Below are 18,635 nucleotides of genomic sequence, written 5' to 3'. Positions count from 1 at the left end.
GAGTGGATTTCCTCAAGATGTGGTGGCCTTTGTGGATTTTCACAAACTGTGGGAAAAGCAGATCACATTCCAAGGACTTACATCCTTTTGTCCCTAAATCTGTAAGGAGCTTCTTGGTTCCAGGGTTTCTTCCCAGTGATTTTTTTAATCAAGAGTGAGAGGTTGGGCATGAGACTTGGCTGCAGTTGACAGGCCTGGAAGGGTATGTCCAGAACCCCTTTTTCTGATGTAGAAAGTGAGTTTACTTCTGCCAAAGGCCACACAGCTGACAAGAAAGCCACAGAGCTGGATTTCAGACACTGGCCTATAGAGATAGAATATAGGACAAGAGGGCTTCCCCAATTCCAGCTATTCTGGGCATCCCTCCCCACTCTGCAGGACCTCACCTCTAGCTGTATCTAATTTAGGACTTGGCAAAAAAATCAAAGAGGACTACTACATCCTCAACTATCAAATTAAAAAAAAAAAACAAACTAGTATCTGCCCATTTTCCTACTTCTGTTCACCTTTTGAATCTTTCCAGTGGGGAAAGAAAACGGTAGCCAGAGACGATCCACTGAGTGTGGATGACCCACGAAAGCTGTATAGCTAGTTTATCATCCTATCTTCTGCCAGCCCGCCTTTCCACTCTGAGTAGTCTGTGAAAACAGAAAAGGCTCAACCAATCTACTACCTGTGCTCCCCATCTGTCAGGTCCTGGGGGGGGGGGGCTGTCCAGGAGATTAGGACAAGGAAAAGCAAGTGTCAGAGGAGCAGACTCCAGACTGGGAGACCTGGCTGGGTTCTAGTCCTGACTGACGTGAGAACAGGAGGGACCCCCTAGCCCAGACGAGAGGAGGATAGTTTGGGAGGACTTTCTAAAGATAGCTTTTAAAGCTTACTAGAAGACCTGGTGGCCATTAACTAGCTGTCTCAACATTTCCCCGTAAGATGAAGACATTCAGAGGATCCCAAGGTTTCCCCTTATGACTTAATCTAGACACTTACCACTGTTCCTGAACATCCCCGATACCCGGTGCACTGCTGAGCAGACCAAAGCGTACAGTGGATTCATACAGAGCCGATGACTGGATGGGCAACGGAGGCAAACAAGCAGGCCTGGCCACAGAGGAGTGAGACCACCGAGGGAACTGAGAAATGGCTCAGCAGGAAAGAACACTGAACTGCTCTTCCAGAGGACCGGGGTTTGATCCCTTGCACCCACATGATGGCCCACAACCAGACAAAGCTCCAGTTCCAGGGGATCTGGTGCCCTCTTCTGATCTCCAAGGACATCAGGCATGCATGTTCTGCACAGACATGCATACTGGCCAAACGCCACACACATAAAATAAATTAACAATTGTTTACACAACTACTGATTACAACAGCCAAGTGCTGTAACTTAACTCTCATTCTGGGTAGGGAGGACCTGGGATACGGCTCGGTGACTTAAAGATTGAGCTTAGATCCTTGGAGGATTTGTCAGGACATCTAAGCTGAGCTGAGCCACCCCCATTCAGTCCTGTCTGCCTCACGCTCTAGTCTTAGGAGGAGGCATTTCTTCTAACCCTCTCACCCAATCACCAACTACTTAGCCCAATGATTCTCAACCTTCCTAATCCCATGACCCTTCAATGTAGTTCCTTATATTGCGGTGACTCCCAACCATAAAATTATCTTTGTGGCTACTTCATAGCCGCAATCTTGCTACTGTTATGAATTGTAATGTAAATATCTGATATGGGGTCTATAATCCTGCGACTCGAGGGGGTCGAGACCCACAGGTTGAGAACCTATGGTCTAAAGGCTTTTGTAGAAAGTGAGCCTTCTGGCGTAGTCACTGGGGATAAGATTTTATTCCTGAACTCCTGCACTCCATAGTCTCAATGTTCTGTATGTCGAGGGACTGGGTGGAATGTGAAAGCACCTCAGAATGAGAGACTATGACGAGTATTAAGTTCAGAGTGTAGGCAGGAGCTCATAATGAGAGGCAGCAAGGCAAATGGCGTAAGGCAGGTGTCAGGCACATCTAGAGGGGATGACTATTAATTAGTTCCCCACTTCCAAGAAGTTTTCTGCCTAACAATAAAGAAGATATAAATAAAACAAGCTTCCCTATAATCTGTGACAGAGAGTGGGAGACCCCTCAAAGTGGTATGAAGTTCAGGTTCGTGGGAGAAAAGTTGGGTATTGTCTGACTCAGGAAGGGGTTCAGGGGTCAGGGGGTACTCAGAGGAAGCCACTTGGGTCTTGAAGGGGTGGGTGAGACATAGATTAGTCTCAGGCATGGCATGGAGATGTAGGGAGAAGGAAGGGAAAGAGCTAAGTCATTTGTTCTCTGTGTATCTGAGAGCCATGAGGAGTCTCTAGGACCCCAGAGTGTCTACTCCCGGGGACTATCAGGACAGATGCATTTTTTTTTCCTCAGGGAGAAGAGTAGATGCAGGACCCAGCTCACTACCCACCTCCAGCCAGAGACCTTGGTCGTTAAATTGCCTGTTCCTTACAGCTCAGATGAGTTATGGCCCTCAGTCAGCTTTTAGCCCCACTCTGTGGTGGACAATAAGGCTTGGATATGTGAACCTTGTCCTCTTAGGGGCTGGTGGAATTGTGTGAACAGGAACCAGCCTGTTAGAACTGGTTCTCCGAAACCAGGAGCTATGACTCCAAAGAGCTGGCATAGCCCGGTAGTTTAGAAAATTGAGACATCTGGCTCAAAGCTGCCCTCTTCTGGCTGAATTGAGTATAGCAGGGCTTGTGACTGCCTGTGCGTGGTATAAGGTCTATCTACCATTTGTTGAGCTGGCCTGCGATCTAAATATCCTAGATGTAGTGTCACCTGCTAGAAAGAAGCATAGCTGGAGGTAAATAAACATGATCATCTCAGTGTCGTGGCTGTGCCTCGTACACCCCCTGTGGGGCCCAAATGCAAAATGGAACTAGTGAGCTACAATCTAAAATTCTAGCAAGTCCTACAAGGAATGTGACAGCCTTTGCTGGCCTTAGCCTCACTAGGGACTAGCATATGATTATACCCTCTGCACAAATGAGTAAGCTAAGTCACAGAGAGACTATCATTATAGGGTCACATAGATGGCACCAGAAATGTCAGGCTTATGGGGGCTGGGTAAGGATTCTGGTTTGCCCAGGCTCCTGATACTCTGAATTCATGTATGAAGCATGTCACATGTCTCTTTCATGAGCTTGCTTTGGGACCAAATGAGATATGAAGTTACCAGATAGACAGTGCCCTCGTAGCTTGGGTTTTGGCTGGCCTTCCGTCAGAGTCCTGGCAGAGATCCAAGTGTGTTTCGGGGAAGCTGTACAACAAGGACTTAACAGACACTTGAGCTCTGTTTGATCTGACCCAGGCCAGTGTGAAGATAAGCTCAGAGTTAGTGAGTGACTGTTGAAGCTGTCTGAGAGCTGTGCTGGGGGACACCAGAGGAGCTGGGGGGACACAGGAGGAGCTGGGGGACACCGGAGGAGCTGGGGGACACAGGAGAAGCTGGGGGGACACAGGAGGAGCTGGGGAACACAGGAGGAGCTTGGAGATGCAGGAGAAGCTGGGGGACACCGGAGGAGCTGGGGGACACAGGAGAATCTGGGGGGACACAGGGGAAGCTGGGGAACACAGGAGAAGCTGGGGGACACAGGAGAAGCTGGGGGGACACAGGCAGGAGGAGCTGGAGGACACAGGAGGATCTGGAGGACACAGGCAGGAGGAGCTGGGGCACAGGAGGAGCTGGGGACACAGAAGAAGCTGGGAAACACAGGAGAAGTTGGGGTACACAGGAGGAGCTGGGGGGACACAGGAGGAACTGAGGGGACACAGGGGAAGCTGGGGAGCACAGGAGGAGCTGGGGACACAGGAGAATCTGGGGGACACAGGAGGAGCCGGAAGACACAGGAAGAGCTGGAAGACACAGGAGGAGCTGAAGACACTGGAGAAGCTGGGGAACACAGGGTAACTGGGGGACACAGGAGAAGCTGGGGGACACAGGAGAAGCTAAAGGACACACAGGAGAAGGCTGTGTAGAGAGGGGAAAGGAAGGTACTCCTAACCACCACCCCCATGCTAATTTTTAAGCTCAGGATGCCAAGAGGTAAAAGGGTGGGTGTCTATTTTAATTTTTATTTTCTATTTTATCTTAAATTCTAGGGGTTCCAGTCAGTGCTTTGCGAAAGGCTCCCCACCTTCCTGTTGATGATCTTCCTCCTTCTCTGCCCCTTGACCCAGGTCCTCTTTCTGACCGCTGAGGTTCTGCAACTCCCCTTCTGTGGCATTACAAAACCGGGTGTCTGAGCTTTAGGCAGGTGTTAAAAGTTACAGGATTCCTCTAGTGGGTCCCTGAGGTTTTAAACGCACATCCCTGTGTGGTTCCACTGCAGTAAGTCACCGGGGACTGTTGATGCCTGAGTTGGAGTCAGTAAAAATAACTCCCGTCTTTCTAACTGTCAACACTCCAGTGCACACAACCTTAATGCCTCTTCAGTGAGCCTTGGCTTAGGTGCTGGGTACATGGGGAGTTGATGCAAATGAAGCAGGGAGCACAACAGCCTGTGTGGGAGTCAGAGAAAGGGCTGGACAAGATGACTGAGTCTCCCTAGGCCTAAGTGGCCTAATGAAACCCTGAATTTGGAGCTGGTTTGATGTAGAGTTCTATGCTCCTCCGCAGATGGGCCTTAGAGCAAGGCACACTCAGGGGCCTGGTGGCTTCACTTCATGTACATGAGGGGATAGTTCCTTCCTGTCAGTCCTGCCTCCATTCAGGGGAGACCCAGGAGGGACTAGGAAATACATAGGAGGGAAACGCGCCTGGATTTGAGGGGAGACGTCTAGTACCCCCCTCTGTCTTCTGCCCAATTGGCTTTGCTGCCAACACGAGTTCCTGGGCTCCCAAGCTGATCCTGGAATGCTAACCCCAAGCAAAGCACGTTCTTTAGTCGGGTCAGCAGCTCCTGGCCCTGAGTAAAGGAAGGTAGGAGCCAGCATTCCTCGTGGCCCTGAATAACACCGGTACAGTCTGGTATTAGGGAGTTGCTATTGCAAGGTGAATTAAGGAGCCACCATCACCAGAGATCATAAAACGCTGACCTAGAACTCCTATGAGAGCCTAAAATAAAGATCTGAGGGAACTCATCCATAAGCAAGGAGACTTGAAGTTCTGCTTAGTTTCTGACCTGTTTCTGTGTCTGTCTTCTGTGGGGAAGAATTGAAGAAAGCAAGCAGGCAGGGTGAGGCTTCCTCTCACAGTGAGTGCTGTCTCCCGGCTTTTTAATTCCTGACTCTAACTGCACTGTGCTGTACCTCCAGTTCCCACCTGACAGGCTCTCTGGGATGTCCTGGGTCACATGGGTTAGTGCCACCATCACAGCCTGAGACCTCAGAAACTGTGGCGAGTGGACTAGAAAGAGAGTGGCTTACATTTGCCACACATGGAGGGGTGTTGAGGGTGGCTGGGACAGGTAGATGGGGAGGGCTAAGGAGAGAGAGAGAGTCTGGAATACTGAGTGGGAGGGGGCAACTCCTTTATGGGGAGCGGAGGCAGGGGATTTTATGAGAGAAGGTTGGCTTCCATGCATGCAATCAGATTTATAGCCAAGATCTCCGGAAGGGTAGAGGGAGTCCAGGGAAAGCCTGGGCAGAAAGGGTACTAAATATTTTCGTGTGGTGATGAGGGTCTGAAGGAAGCCAGTCACTGTGTGAGGGATAGAGGCTGTCTAGGGTAGAGCCTGCTTCCCTAAGGCTCTAGAAGCTCATGTCTCAGGTCGAACGGGAACAACATAGAAGGGAAGCCCCCAGTCATTCCCCTTCTACAAGTGGGAGTGTGGAGCAGGGGATTCCGGGAACTTGAGGTATATAGAATTGTTTTCTTCCATGTGTTTGCTTTTGAGACTGAGGAGAGGACCAAATGCCTATTTCCTGTTGAGTGGTAAGTATGATGATTTTGCGTCCTTATCTTGCCCAGGTGAGAGAGCAGACTGCTTCAAAACAGTGACCTTGGCCCTTCTGGCACAGTCATGTATTCTGAGGCTAACCAGAAGAAACACTTCAGAAGCTCTAACAAACTCCAAGGCCACTAGCCTAGAACCCAGCCTGGCTGCTCCCCATGGTACAGGCAAACAAGAAGGCAAATTTTAACTCCCCACAGCCCTTAGGCCCAGCGCACACAGAACGTCCAGACACTTCTCTGTCCCCCATCCATCCGCCCAGAGACCCTCTTATTTCCTCTTTGAAGGATGGAGGTGGCTCCCAAGATTTGCATTTAAAAGAAAAAGCTACCTATGCAAGAGGAGAGACCCTGTCAAAGGAGGGTGGGAGTGAGACTTAGGCCCTGGGTCTCCCTGGATCCTACCCAGGGAAAGCCATCTGAAAGGAAACAATCTGTTACTCACTTATCAATACTTGGCTGCAGCCTGTGCTGGCACCATGCCAAGTACCAGACAGGTACTAGGCAGAGAGAGCAGATGAGAAAGGCCAGGTAGTCCCTTCTTGGTGGAGCTCCGCAGCTTTCTCAGGAGTCAGAGTCCAGAATACCATTAGGCCCGGGTCCTCAACAGAAGGCTCTCAGCCCAAGTGTGGTTCAAAGAGTTCCTCTAGCCCTAGTGGCGAACTGTGGTATGGAACTGTTAGGGACAGGGGGTGATACAGAGGGTGCAGGGCCGGGCCACTGATGACCCTGTCTTGGCAAGAAGTGTGGAATGTTTTAGCAGTCCATCCTTCAAACGATAAGGACCCTGAGAAGCCTGGCCAAACGGTTGAACTGCTAGGATCCTGAGCTAGGAGTGGTGACAGCCTATCTACGCCTTCGATCCCAGCACTCAGAAGGCAGAAGCAAGTAGATCTCTATGAGTTCAAAGCTAGCCTGGTCTACATAGCAAGACCCAGGCCAGTGGGGGCTACCCAGTAAGACTATGTCTCAAACAAACAAACAACAAACAACAAACAAAAAACAGGGGGGAGGGAATTCTAAGTCTGGCTACCACCTACATTCGAGAGCATGTATACACGAGTGTGAAATCAAAGCTATGCGCGCGACAGATGCCCATAAGGGGGTGTGTATAATGTGTTTGTAAAGACTGTGCGAGTGTGGGTGTCCGTTTGCATGAAGAGTATGCACCGGGAGGCGTGTCCGAACGAGAGGGTGGATGATGAGTACATGTATAAGCGGAGCGGGGTTCGAGCCTGAGAGAGAAAGGAGGGTGGGTACAGGCAGTATAGATGCGAGGGTGGTGGGCCCCACACGCTGGAGGCAGTGACGGGAGTTGGCTTACGGCAGACAAGTACACAGTCTGCATGTCTGCAGTGGTCACCCTCGAGAGTCACTCCTCCTGAGCTGGGGAAAACCGGACTTGTAAGCATTTTGCTCCACAGAGCAAATGAAGGCCCCGGGGGCTTCTGAAAGGCAGGTACGCCGCTGCCTGTGCAGCCCGAGTAACTTTAGCGTTTGAGAGAACAGACTTGGGGTTCAAGCTGTTGAAACAAAGAGGAGCACAGTGCGGAGGAGAACACAGCCCTTGACATCGGGGGAAGGCACTCAGGGCATCTGGCTCTGGCAGTCGGTTGGCTCTCCCCCTTCCCTGGGACCATGCCTCCATCCACTGGCACTGTGGTGGAGAAGGGACAAAGCCGGAAGAGCACCACCAGAACATGCTCCCAGCATTCCTTTCTAAGCCTCAGCTCCCTCAGGGTCAGCTCAGACCCTGCCTTGGCCTCCCCCAGCTGAGTGCCTGAAGTGTGAGCTTTTAGGCCCTCATGCTTCTCTGGAGGCCCGGCTCTAACAGTGGGCTGATGCGGGAAGTTCGGGACTCAGGGACTTCTTGGTTTCCCACCCTGTTCACCAGACTATGATGGTGATGAGCTTCATTTGCTCTTAATTTCCTGCATGCATGAAGTCTAGACTCTTCCACAAGGTATGAAGAGGTCTCTTCTGGATCTGCTGGCCTGAATTAGTCTCATGCCCCCAGAAACACCTCTGCATTCTTCCACATGCTCTCCCCAATATCCAAAGCCTTTCAGTAGTTCTGATTTTAAGGAACAGGGGTGAAACAGGGTCTCTCCATGTAGCTCTGCCTGTCCTGGAATTTACTAGGTAGACCAAGCTGGCCTCAAACTCACAGAGATCCCTGTGCCTCTGTCTCCTGAGTGTTGGAACTAAAGGTGTGCGTCATGTGCAGCTTCTGACTTTGAAAGCCAGAGTCTCATTATGTTGCTCAGCTGGCCATCAACTCCTTCCTATGCTCAAGAGACTTGCCTCAGAGCTGACCAGAGAATGGAAGCAGGTACTTTACCACCTTGTGAGACCGACTGGGGAATTCAGGAGGGTAAGGGACCTTTGGAAGAGTGTGGTGTGGTGTGGCAGTTGGATGTATGAGGCCTGAAGGCAGGCCATTGGCTGTACTGCCTCTGAGATGCAAGGGGTATCGAACTGCACGCTTTAACACAGAATCAAGGGCTTCCCTCACCGCTCACTGAGGCATCCCTAGTCTTCTCACAAGGGAGCCTGGGCAGGGGTGACCCTCACAGATACCAGCTCCAGCTTTGAGTTGCTCTGATAATGTCAATGTCTAAGTCAACCTCATAGACCTTACTGGGCCCCCTAAGTTACCAACTATCTTAAAAGGTTCTATCCTCAGATATGGGGCCATTATACCTGGAGAGAGCTCCCCTATCTGTCATGGCTCCTCTTGGGTTGGGAATGCTCTGAACAGGACGGAAGTGGAAGTCGGATACGGAAGAGTGAAACAGCTTGCTCTGAGAAGCCACCTGTCCTCCGTAGCCCCCCAACTCTTTTTTTTAATAGTTTGTTCAGGGGTACTTATCGGTATTGGAACCATAAGCAACGGAGGCTTCTTTGCAGTCTGTTCACCAGAGGCCACAGTCTTCCTCTTCACCTCAGTGAGGAAAAAACTGCTAGGCCAGCAGGTGGCAGTGTCCTCCTGGAACCCCGAGGTAAAGCCAATAAGTCACCATCCCTTAAAGACCCAGGTTTTACTCGGTCCTTGAAAATGCGGCTGAAAGTACAACACCTACCACCACACCAAAAAGAGGTCCTTCTGACCCCGCAGACCGGAATAGACCATCCTCCAGTTCATGCTCCTTGCGGGGGTAATTAATCACCTGAGCCCTGTGAAGAGAGCCGGGCTCCCTGCCTCCCCCACAGCCTCAGTAGGGGGTCATTCTTTGTGTCCTCAGGGCTAACACAGTGCTAGTTCAGTTTGCTTTCTGTGCTGGGGATGGAACTCAGGTCCCTGAGCATGCTGGGTAAGTGCTCTTCCCCAAGCTAGGTTCTAATCCAATATGAATGACTGGGAAGTAGCACAAAGAACTGCTGTGCAGGTTACAGGGAAGGCACACCCACCCTTCTGACCCCCCTCACAGCCCCCTAGTTGTTTTTAAGTCAATGAACAATTCCTTCATCCTTTGAATATGCCTAAATGAGCTTCAGCTGAGTTGATCGAGGTTAGACATGGGTATAACTGAGCAAAGATTGAATGGTCACGACCTTGGCCAAACATACACGTGTGTACCAAGAGAAGAAAAACCGGTTGCCTCTTTGAGAGTGGGACAGCTGTGCCCAAGGGAAGGTAGAACGCTTCAACAGGAATGGCCACGAACAGGTGGCCAATCGGTCCCTATTTAGCATGAGAACACAGCGGGAGATGGTCTTGTGGGGTTTTTTCTATCTATAAACCAGAATACTCCTGCCTTGTCTCCGGGGTCCAAAGAAGACAGGGACGAAGATGTCAATTGTGCTGCTGTTATTAACCAGGGTGCAATTAATCCACCCTTAGTGGATTTGGAAGCCACAGTGTAAATGAGACAGTCTCACACAGAAACACTCTGAGAGCTGTTGGGCACAGAGTAGCCAGGCCTCAGGCTGGGAGAAGGTGGCGGAAGACAGAATACAGAAGATATTGACGCTCCATCACCAGGGACCTGAGAGGAAGGGTCCTTTCTGCCCAAGCTGTTGGCCTGGTGTGCGAGCCTCCAACTTCCTTCCTACCCAACTGCCCTAGCTTCCAGCTCAATTCCTGATAAGTAGGTGAGATCTGGAGCAGGCCCACAGCTGACTTCTATATGGGACCATCAACCAAAGAGAAACAAGGGTTGGGGTGCCCTGTTCTTCGTTAGTTTACCTCATGACACTCAGACTACCTCAGAGATAGGGAAGGACAGCAATGGCTTCCCCTCTGGGTGACAACTGCCCTCCACCCCAGGAGGCAGGGGAGAGGAGGGAACTTTCCCATGCCTTGCAATATCTGATCACTGAGTGAGGTTTCTTCCCAGTCCACAGCCCAGCACTGACTGTTGGAATCGGCTATACTTTCTGAGATTGCACGTTTAGAGGGAGAGCCCCAGGGCTTGACCTCGCTGTCTCCTAACAAGACCTGGAGGCTGAGGAAGTCGTCCAAAGTGCTTTGATGAGACCATTCCTCATGTCAGGAGTGGAGTGACGCTGTCCAGGCAAAGGTGCTGCTCGGGCCAGCTAGGAGTCAGAGACAAACAGTGCCTCTACCGCATCGCTCAGTCCCTGGCTGACACCCCCCACGGCCAGGAGGCAGTTCTTGAAGACGATGCTGGAGCAGGCACAGCGGGGCGTGGGCATGGGGGGGAGGGCCTCCCACTTGTTCTTCTCAGGGTGGAATGCTTCTGCTGTCTCCAGGACAGTGGGCTGGTTTCCTGAAAGCAAAGGGGAATCAGACCTTAGACCAAGGAGCCCAGCCACCAAGCCATATCCCATGGTGACCATCTCCCAAAAGCCAAGCAACTTCCTTGTCTATGGCTACAGGAGGGCTCTCTTTACTGTCCCGGGGCAGGAATTCCTGTCACGGAGCTTTGTCCCTTGTCCCTTCTCTGCCTCTACATCTTAAGAACAGAATTGTTTTTTCCTGTCTTAGTTTTCCTGTCTTAGTTATCAGAAGGTTTTAGAATACCACTGCCTCCTGATTTCACACATGTGCATGCACACACACACTCACACTCACACACACACACACACACACACACACACACACACACGCTTCCCTCATTATCTAGCCCATATGGTTGTTCATGAATGAGAATGTCTACACTGAGTAAACTTTGGTTGCCCCAAGACAGACAGACAGACAGACAGACAGACACACACACACACACACACACACACACACACACACACACACACACTGCCTTTATCACTGTGCCTTAATGACTTCAGTGTGCCTCCAAGTCCTGGTCTGGTCTTCACAATAGCAGCGGTCTTTGCCTACCAGCAGTCTTTGCGAGGGGTCAAATCCAGAATTCAGAGCATTTACTTGATCATGAGCTTTATATCCTAATAAGAGCTGAGTGCCCACGGGTGACACAGGTCAAGGTTTACCTTTGTCCCCAGCTATCTCCAGAAAGGGACTCAGGGACCTGGGTTCAGCACAGGACTCCATATGCCCTCTATTATTTCTAGATCTCCGTTTTCCTGTTTCCGATTGGAAAGAACTTATGTGGGACCTGTGCAGAAAGGTCGAGTCTGGACCGTATTGAAATTTTTGGAGTGAATCAGCAGGAGGTATGCCTGGAGTCAGTACCACCTGTTCCTCCAGTGCAGTGCCAGGGACCTACCAAGTCCCAGAGCCACAACACAGCACAGTTGAGATGCATACCAAGGCCCCCGGCCACTATGACCCGTCCGCTCAGGCCACCAGCCACAAAGTCTGCCCGGCGCTTCTTGAGGAAAAATGAGCGTTCCATCTTCAGCCATCCCCCTGCAAGTCACGCATAATGACAGTACAGAGAAAGAGGATTAGGTGCTGATGTTCCCTAACAAATACAGCTGAATCCCAAGTGGCTCTTACCCTGGTGGTTGCCCCCAGCCCTTTTCATTCACCCCATTCATCCAGGGTGCAGAGAGCATGCCCTGTTGATTGAAATGATGCCCTCTACTACTTTGGCCTTCTCAGGTGCTTGTCCCAGTCTAAGGTACATAATTCCCATGAGGACCCTGTTCTATTTAGATTTCCCACAGCTCTAAAAGGGAAAGGAATCTGATTAAAGGCAATAAGAGAAGTCATCAGGGTACCTCTGATTCTCCATCCGCAAAGGAAGAGACCCTTCCTGACCTGACCCTGCACAGACACAGGGGATGGAGAGGAGAGGCCATAGTGAATGAAAACAGACAAGCGGGCCAAAAGGATTCTTAAAAAGATTCTGACTCCAAGCTTATCCGTGAGTTAGGAAAGGTGCTCAGACTTCAGAGAAAGCTGCCTGGATATGTAAGCAGCCCCAGGGAGATTGTCATGATGGGGAAAGTGGGGACCAGTGAGAACAGAGCAAGGAGCCAAGGGAATGGGGACCCAGCTCACCCTGCTCCATGTCGAACACATCCATTGTCCGGAGGAACTTGGGCTGCCGGTACAGACGACCCTGCCGCAGGCCTCCCAGGCTGTACAAGTGGTTGTCCAGGGTCACAAAGCTGGAGAAGGCCCGCTTACAGGGAATGTTGGGGAACTTGGTCCAGGACCGAGACTCTATATCAAAGACCTCGAAGGCATTGACTGCATACTTAGATTGTCGTCCCCCTAGAGATGGGGATGTGGGGAGGTAGGCAGGGTACAGGGTAGAGGGTGGATTAAAAAAAACAAGCAATTCCTGAGAACAGAGAGGACTGGGCTTGCCTTTCTGTTATTCAGTCATTTGGAAGACTCCTCGAGGGCTAGGCTGCGGCAGTGTGATTATCCCCTGTGGCCAAGGGAATTCTCAGGTTGTTGGCGTCACTTTCCAGGGGACACACCCAAGGGAGCAAGGAGGGGAAATGAGCAAGTAGCTTGTCCTTACCCAGCACATAGATCTTGGAGCCTCGGAGGAAGGAGGTGGCAGCATATCTTGGGGTGGGCATGGGTGCTAGTGACACCCACATGTCCTTTAGCATGTCATAGTGTTGTAAGTAGTTGTGAGGACGTAGGTCCAGGCCCATCCCTCCTGCGGCATACACTCGATAATCTAGGAAAAAAGGCCACACAGAGACATGGTTCGGCTCCCAGGCACCCAGAGACAGGCCCCACAGCATCCACCATCTTCCACAGGGCATGACAAGTTCCCAGCTTTCGCTTGCCTAGCGAATCGCAGACGCTTCGGTGATGTGGGCAGCACCATTCAAAGTCTCTGCTCCGGTTAGTCTTTCTGAAACTGTGGATGGACTGTGTGCTCCGGCTTATGTCAAGTCCTTGGCAAAACCCGGTATACTAAACCCTGCACAGAGACACATGGCAGCCAGGCCTAGGCCCAGATAACTCTTTGTAGGTCTGTCCCTCCACTGTCCTCCTTCCTGGGCAGCCAGAGTGGAAGCCCAGGCTTTTGTATGACCTCCACTAGTGACCTGTCTCCTAGCAATCCTCAGATGATTCTCCAGTAGGTGATGTCCTTTAGAACTATAGCTAGCCCCACTCTCTGGCCTTCTACACCCGGAGTTGTCAGTTGTCCGCTACTGCAGTGGGGAAATGGCATCCTCCTTCGCAGGTATAGAAGCCTGCAGGATCCAGAAGACACCTGTGCTCAATGGGAAGAGGCCAGGTCTGAATGAAGATGAGGAGGCTTTGGAGAGCTGACCCTTCAGAAACCTAGTCCTAAGAGCAGGGGGTCTCCACCTTTCTCTTCTGCTCTTGGCAGTGGATAGCTTTTCAGGGACTCAGCACATTGTACCTGAGAGCATGGGCTAACAACATTTGTGCTTCCCTAGACCCTGGCCGAATGGGTCCTTTTCTCAGGGACCTTCAGTTCCTGCATGGAGTTTTGGCTCCCAGCAGCCCTCCCTCACAGTGGTGCCTTGACTCTTTGAGGTTACTACTGCAGGAAGTGAGCCTTATTTCCTTTCAGCTCCAGGCATCCCAGGAGGAGAATCCTAACCCTCAGCCTAAGGCTGGGGCAGGACTTATTGATAGGCACCTGATTAGCACAAATTCTACCTTCTCTTCTGGAAACACTCCCTCCTGGAAAAACCCCAACCACTCCACAGTCATTCAGCTCTGGGCTCAGTTCTGACCCATCCTTCCTCTGGGTCCCCTGAGCTGTCAAGTGGGGCCCAGAGGACTTGGCTGGGTGCCTCCCAAGTGATGGTATCACCGTTGCTCTGTAGTCACATGTAACTGATACCAGCCTGATGTTTCTCCCAATACACTGTAGATGGGGGATCTGTTTGTCTAAGAAACCAGGACCAACAGTTGCCATTCAACCTTTACCAGCCTAACCGTTGAGCCCGTTTGACTTTACAGTTTGGAGAGCAGGCTTAGTCATTGCTTAGTATCTATTTAACCTTGGTGAATTAACCTTTCTGGGCTTCATGCTGCTTCTTCTAAAATAAGAATGAAAATAGCACTTATCTCATTGGACATATTGGACGTCCAAAGGGATAAAGCACCAACGGGAAGCCTCAATTCTTCACTCTCAGCATAATTTATTGAAGCTAGAGATGGGGTGTGGTTCATTGCTCATCATTCTCTGTGTCCCCAGAGGCCTTTGGGCCTTACCTTTAAAAAAAAATAGGGTCTTTCTATATAGGGTCTTTCTATGTGGTTTGATTTTATAATCCTTGTGCTTTAGCTGAAGCAAGTCTCTGGTTTTTGTTTTATTTTGTTTTTCGAGGCAGAGTTTTTCTGTGTAGTCTTGGCTATCCTAAAACTTTGTAGTCCAGGCTGGCCTCGGGCTCTGAAATCCTCCTGCTTCTGCCTCCCACATGCTGAGATTAAAGGTGTGCACCACTAAGCCCTTTTGCCAGGTAAGTCTTGAACTTGCCACTCTTCTGCCTCAACCTGCAGAGTAGCCAGGACTCCAAGCCTTCAGCACCAGGCTTTTCACCCTCCTAGCTAGAAGGTCATGGAAACCAACGCTACTGTCTACCCAGCCCGGGGGGGGGGGTTCAGGGCCCCAGCTTGTCAACAGTCATGTTCAGGGCCCAGATTTTCTACCCTTTTCCTTCCTCCCAGGGATTAAGACTGTGCCAGGGGGCTGGAGGGTTGGCTTAGTGGTTAAGAGCACCCGACTGCTCTTCCAGAGGTCATGAGTTCAATTCCCAGCAACCACATGGTGGCTCACAACCATCTGTAAAGAGATCCAATGCCCTCTTCTGGTGTATCAGAAGACAGCTCTGGTGTATCAGAAGACAGCTACAGTGTACTTATATATAATAAATAAATAAATCTTTAAAAAAAAAAAAAAGACTGTGCCAGGGACAAAGCAGGTGCTTAAGAAAAGTTGTTTTCTGATCTGGTCATATGCTAGCCAGTCAGCTGGGTTATAGTAGCAAGAGAGACAGGGACGGGTGGAAAACAGGAAGGTCACCCCAGCAAGCCTGTGATGAGGAGGCAACTTGTATGTGAACTTTGGGTCTCTTAGCTCCCATTCTTGTAAAACTCTGTGTTTTTAGCAAAACTACAGTTGGACTCTCTCTCCACCGCAGGCTGTATTAGGCCCAAGAAAAGCAAAATGAAGGCTTTGAGAAAGTGAAGAGAGAATTTTAAGACCACATGCAAGCAAGAGAACTTGGTGAATCTCGACAATATGCAACATGAAACAACCTTTGGGAACATTCTGACCTCCACTCTTAAGTCTGAAACTGCAGTCAGGAGCAAAGGAAGATCCTAGGATCAGGTCACAAAGCCTCCTTGGCAGGGCCTGGTACTGGTAGAAGGATGGGGTGAGCATCCTCAGGAACCTACATAGGTAGGTTTTGAGGGGGGCAGGTGGCTAACGGCAAATGTCATTCGGCTGAATGCCAGGGTCTGCAGAGTCATTGCAGATAACCCCGTGGCTAACACCTTGGCTCTCCCTCTGTAGTGGCCTGCCCAGCCTGCTGGAGCTGACTCCTGGCATCAGATGGAATTCCTAGACATTTCACCTGCTCAGTTTCCCTTTCCAATCTGTAAAGTAAGGGCAGTGGGTCTCTAGTTTTAGGGCTTAAGGTAAGGCTCGAATGTTATGGGGAGTGTGTATTGGCCTCCCAAATCATGTTGCCTTACACCCGTTTCCCCCATAACCCTTTACTTTCTTCTCTAATGCCCACCCTCAACCCTGGCTCCACTTGCCTTTGGCTGTGACAGAAATGCCCATGGCAGCCTCACGCAGGACGCTCCTCTTCTTCCACTTGCCCTCATCGATATTGTACATTTCCACGACCTTCACAGGCAGTTGATTGGTGCCCACACCCCCGATCACCATAATCCGCTTTCCTAGGGCAGTAATTGCTACCCCAGCGCGGGCTGTGGGCAAAGAGGGCAGGGAGGTCCACTGGTCGGCCTCGGGAGAGTAGACCTCGAAGCAGTCCATGGGGACGCCATTGTCATCACATCCCCCGATGGCATATACCTGCCCCCCGGTCTCCAGCAGTGAGCAGTAGACCCGGCGACTGGGCAGTGGAGCAAGGCGCTTCCACTGGAAGTCCTTGACATTGGGCACCTCCATGGCAGCCCGGGGGAGGGCCCTGCTCGCACGCCCCCAAAGCGTCCCGACAAGGTCCAGACCCGGGGCCCGCGGGCTACACGGCGCCGGCCCGCACGTCCCCTCTCGCAGCCTCCATCTCGTTCTGCACGGGCTCCTGCCGACGCCCGCTGGCTTCTCCCGGTCCCTTGGGTGTCAGCGGGGCAGCGACGTCCACGCCTGGCTCCGCGGAAAGAACCGGGCGAATCTAGGGCAGCAGGGCGCCAGCGGTAGCTCGCCCTAGGTCAACTTTGTAGGATGCGCCCCGCCCCGCCCGGTCCCCGGGAGCGCGGAGCCCACCCCGCTGTGCGTGGGCGTCGCGCTCGCCCCGCACTAGCTCCCGGGCGGCGCCCACAGCGGCGCGAGGCTTTCAGCACCGGCCGGGCAGCCGCGGAGCGGAGGACAGCGCTCCCTGCCCTTCCCAACCTGCACGCCGGCCGCCGTCACCCGCGCAGGCGAGCGGTCCCCAGAAGCAGAGCTCCAGCCGGAGGACACCAGCTCCCCGTACTTCCTTCCCGCAGCTTCCACACCTTGGCAGACGCCCACGCGCTCCCGAGACGGAGGCTGTGGCGACCCGGGCGAGCGAGGGCAAGGCCTACCGCGTCTACAGGGTCGGAGACAGCCAGAGAAGGAGCGGGGTGCCCAGATGACAGGCAGATCCTGCCAGCGTGGAGGCGGGCGTTTGCGAGTGTTTGTTTTGGGTGAGGAGGCGGAGAGGCCAATTACCCAGTTTGTCTACAGTACACAGACCCAGTTCGTGACAGGCTGGCTTTGTTTGGGGGGAGGTATGCTCACATGGTCTAACCTCAGAAGCCAGTTAGGAGACATAGATGTGGCAGGGATCCTCTGATCTAACAATCCTCACGCGTGTGCATGTAATTCACATAGAACCTTCTTTCCCTCCTAAGTGGAGATGTCCACAAAGGCTCAAATATTAAGTCACAAACAGGAGAACCACAACTGAACACACCAATACCACACAAGCTGGGAGGACCTCGCCTTACAAACCCTCACGCATCTGTAATGGGCAAACCTGATTAGCAAATCCTGGCCTTTGGCAGTAACCGCAAGACTGGATGGATGATCTCTTCAAACCACCCAGCAACAGAACTGTAGTTCCCAGTAATACAAATGACCATGACATGTGGGGCCACCTAGTGGGTGTCTCTCCAAGCCCACAGGGTCCTCCTCTTTGACTTCCTACCACTGGGAAATACTCAAGCTTGGGAACGTGACAGACTGCTATTGAAATGTTGTTCACTCTGGAAAACGTGTGTGTGTATGTGTGTGTGTGTGTGTGTGTGTGTGTTGGTGTGTGTGTGTTGGGGTGTGTGTACGGGGGTGTATGTGAGTGTTGGTGTGTGTGCGTGTGTTGGGGTGTGTGTGTGTGCGTGTGTTGGGGTGTGTGTGTGTTGGTGTGTGTGTGTTGGTGTGTGTGTGCTGGTGTGTTTGTGTTGGCGTGTGTGTTGGTGTGTGTGTGTTGGGGTGTGTGTACGGGGGTGTATGTGAGTGTTGGTGTGTGTGAGTGTTGGTGTGTGTGCGTGTGTTGGGGTGTGTGTGTGTTGGTGTGTGTGTTGGTGTGTGTGTGCTGGTGTGTTTGTGTTGGCGTGTGTGTTGGTGTGTGTGTTGGGGTGTGTGTACGGGGGTGTATGTGAGTGTTGGTGTGTGTGTGTGTGTTGGGGTGTGTGTACGGGGGTGTATGTGAGTGTTGGTGTGTGTGCGTGTGTTGGGGTGTGTGTGTTGATGTGTGTGTATGTGTTGGTGTGTGTGTGTGCTGGTGTGTTTATGTTGGCGTGTGTGTTGGTGTGTGTGTGTTGGTGTGTGTGTTGGTGTGTGTGCTGGTGTGTTTGTGTTGCGTGTGTGTTGGTGTGTGTGTGTTGGTGTGTGTGTACGGGGGTGTATGTGAGTGTTGGTGTGTGTGCGTGTGTTGGGGTGTGTGTGTGTTGATGTGTGTGTATGTGTTGGTGTGTGTGTGTGTGTGTGTGTGTGTGTGTGTGTGTTGGTATGTATTTCCCCTCAGTGTTGGGGATGGATCTCAGGGATGTGTATAAGGTAGGCCCTAAACTTTAACTTGTGATAAACTATAGATTCACACATGGTTGTAAAAGTTGTAAGAAAGAAGTATTCCTTTATGTACTTTCCCCTAGTACTGATATTCTACCAAGCTATAATTCAATGCCATCAGCAGAGCACGTTTTCTTTTTCT

The 18,635-nt window shown here is 51.5% G+C and overlaps 1 protein-coding gene across 6 annotated transcripts; it reads right to left on the bottom strand.

Moving 5' to 3' along the window:
• Nucleotides 1-8,964: 8,964 nt before the first annotated feature.
• Nucleotides 8,965-17,657, bottom strand: Klhdc8a (kelch domain containing 8A). 6 transcript variants are annotated; one of them, NM_001429589.1, is made up of 8 exons: nucleotides 16,856-17,061; nucleotides 16,319-16,637; nucleotides 16,039-16,212; nucleotides 13,074-13,210; nucleotides 12,797-12,961; nucleotides 12,325-12,540; nucleotides 11,626-11,727; nucleotides 9,733-10,669 (listed from the first exon to the last, which is right to left on the bottom strand). In NM_001429589.1, the coding sequence occupies exons 5-8, from the start codon at nucleotides 12,933-12,935 to the stop codon at nucleotides 10,476-10,478; spliced, it is 651 nt and encodes a 216-aa protein (NP_001416518.1). In that variant the 5' UTR covers nucleotides 12,936-12,961; nucleotides 13,074-13,210; nucleotides 16,039-16,212; nucleotides 16,319-16,637; nucleotides 16,856-17,061; the 3' UTR covers nucleotides 9,733-10,475. The 6 variants fall into 6 exon arrangements, 5 of the variants coding, with proteins under 5 accessions (NP_001094153.1, NP_001416518.1, XP_087437207.1 ...); XM_087581081.1 differs by having other exon boundaries at nucleotides 16,319-17,094; NM_001429588.1 differs by lacking the exon at nucleotides 13,074-13,210 and having other exon boundaries at nucleotides 16,319-17,061.
• Between the last annotated feature and the right edge of the window lie 978 nt (nucleotides 17,658-18,635).

This window comes from Rattus norvegicus, chromosome 13 (genome assembly GCF_021556685.1).
Source record: "Rattus norvegicus strain SHRSP/BbbUtx chromosome 13, alternate assembly SHRSP_T2T, whole genome shotgun sequence".
NCBI lineage: Eukaryota > Metazoa > Chordata > Mammalia > Rodentia > Muridae > Rattus > Rattus norvegicus.
This window is presented reverse-complemented; position numbering and strand designations above follow the sequence as displayed.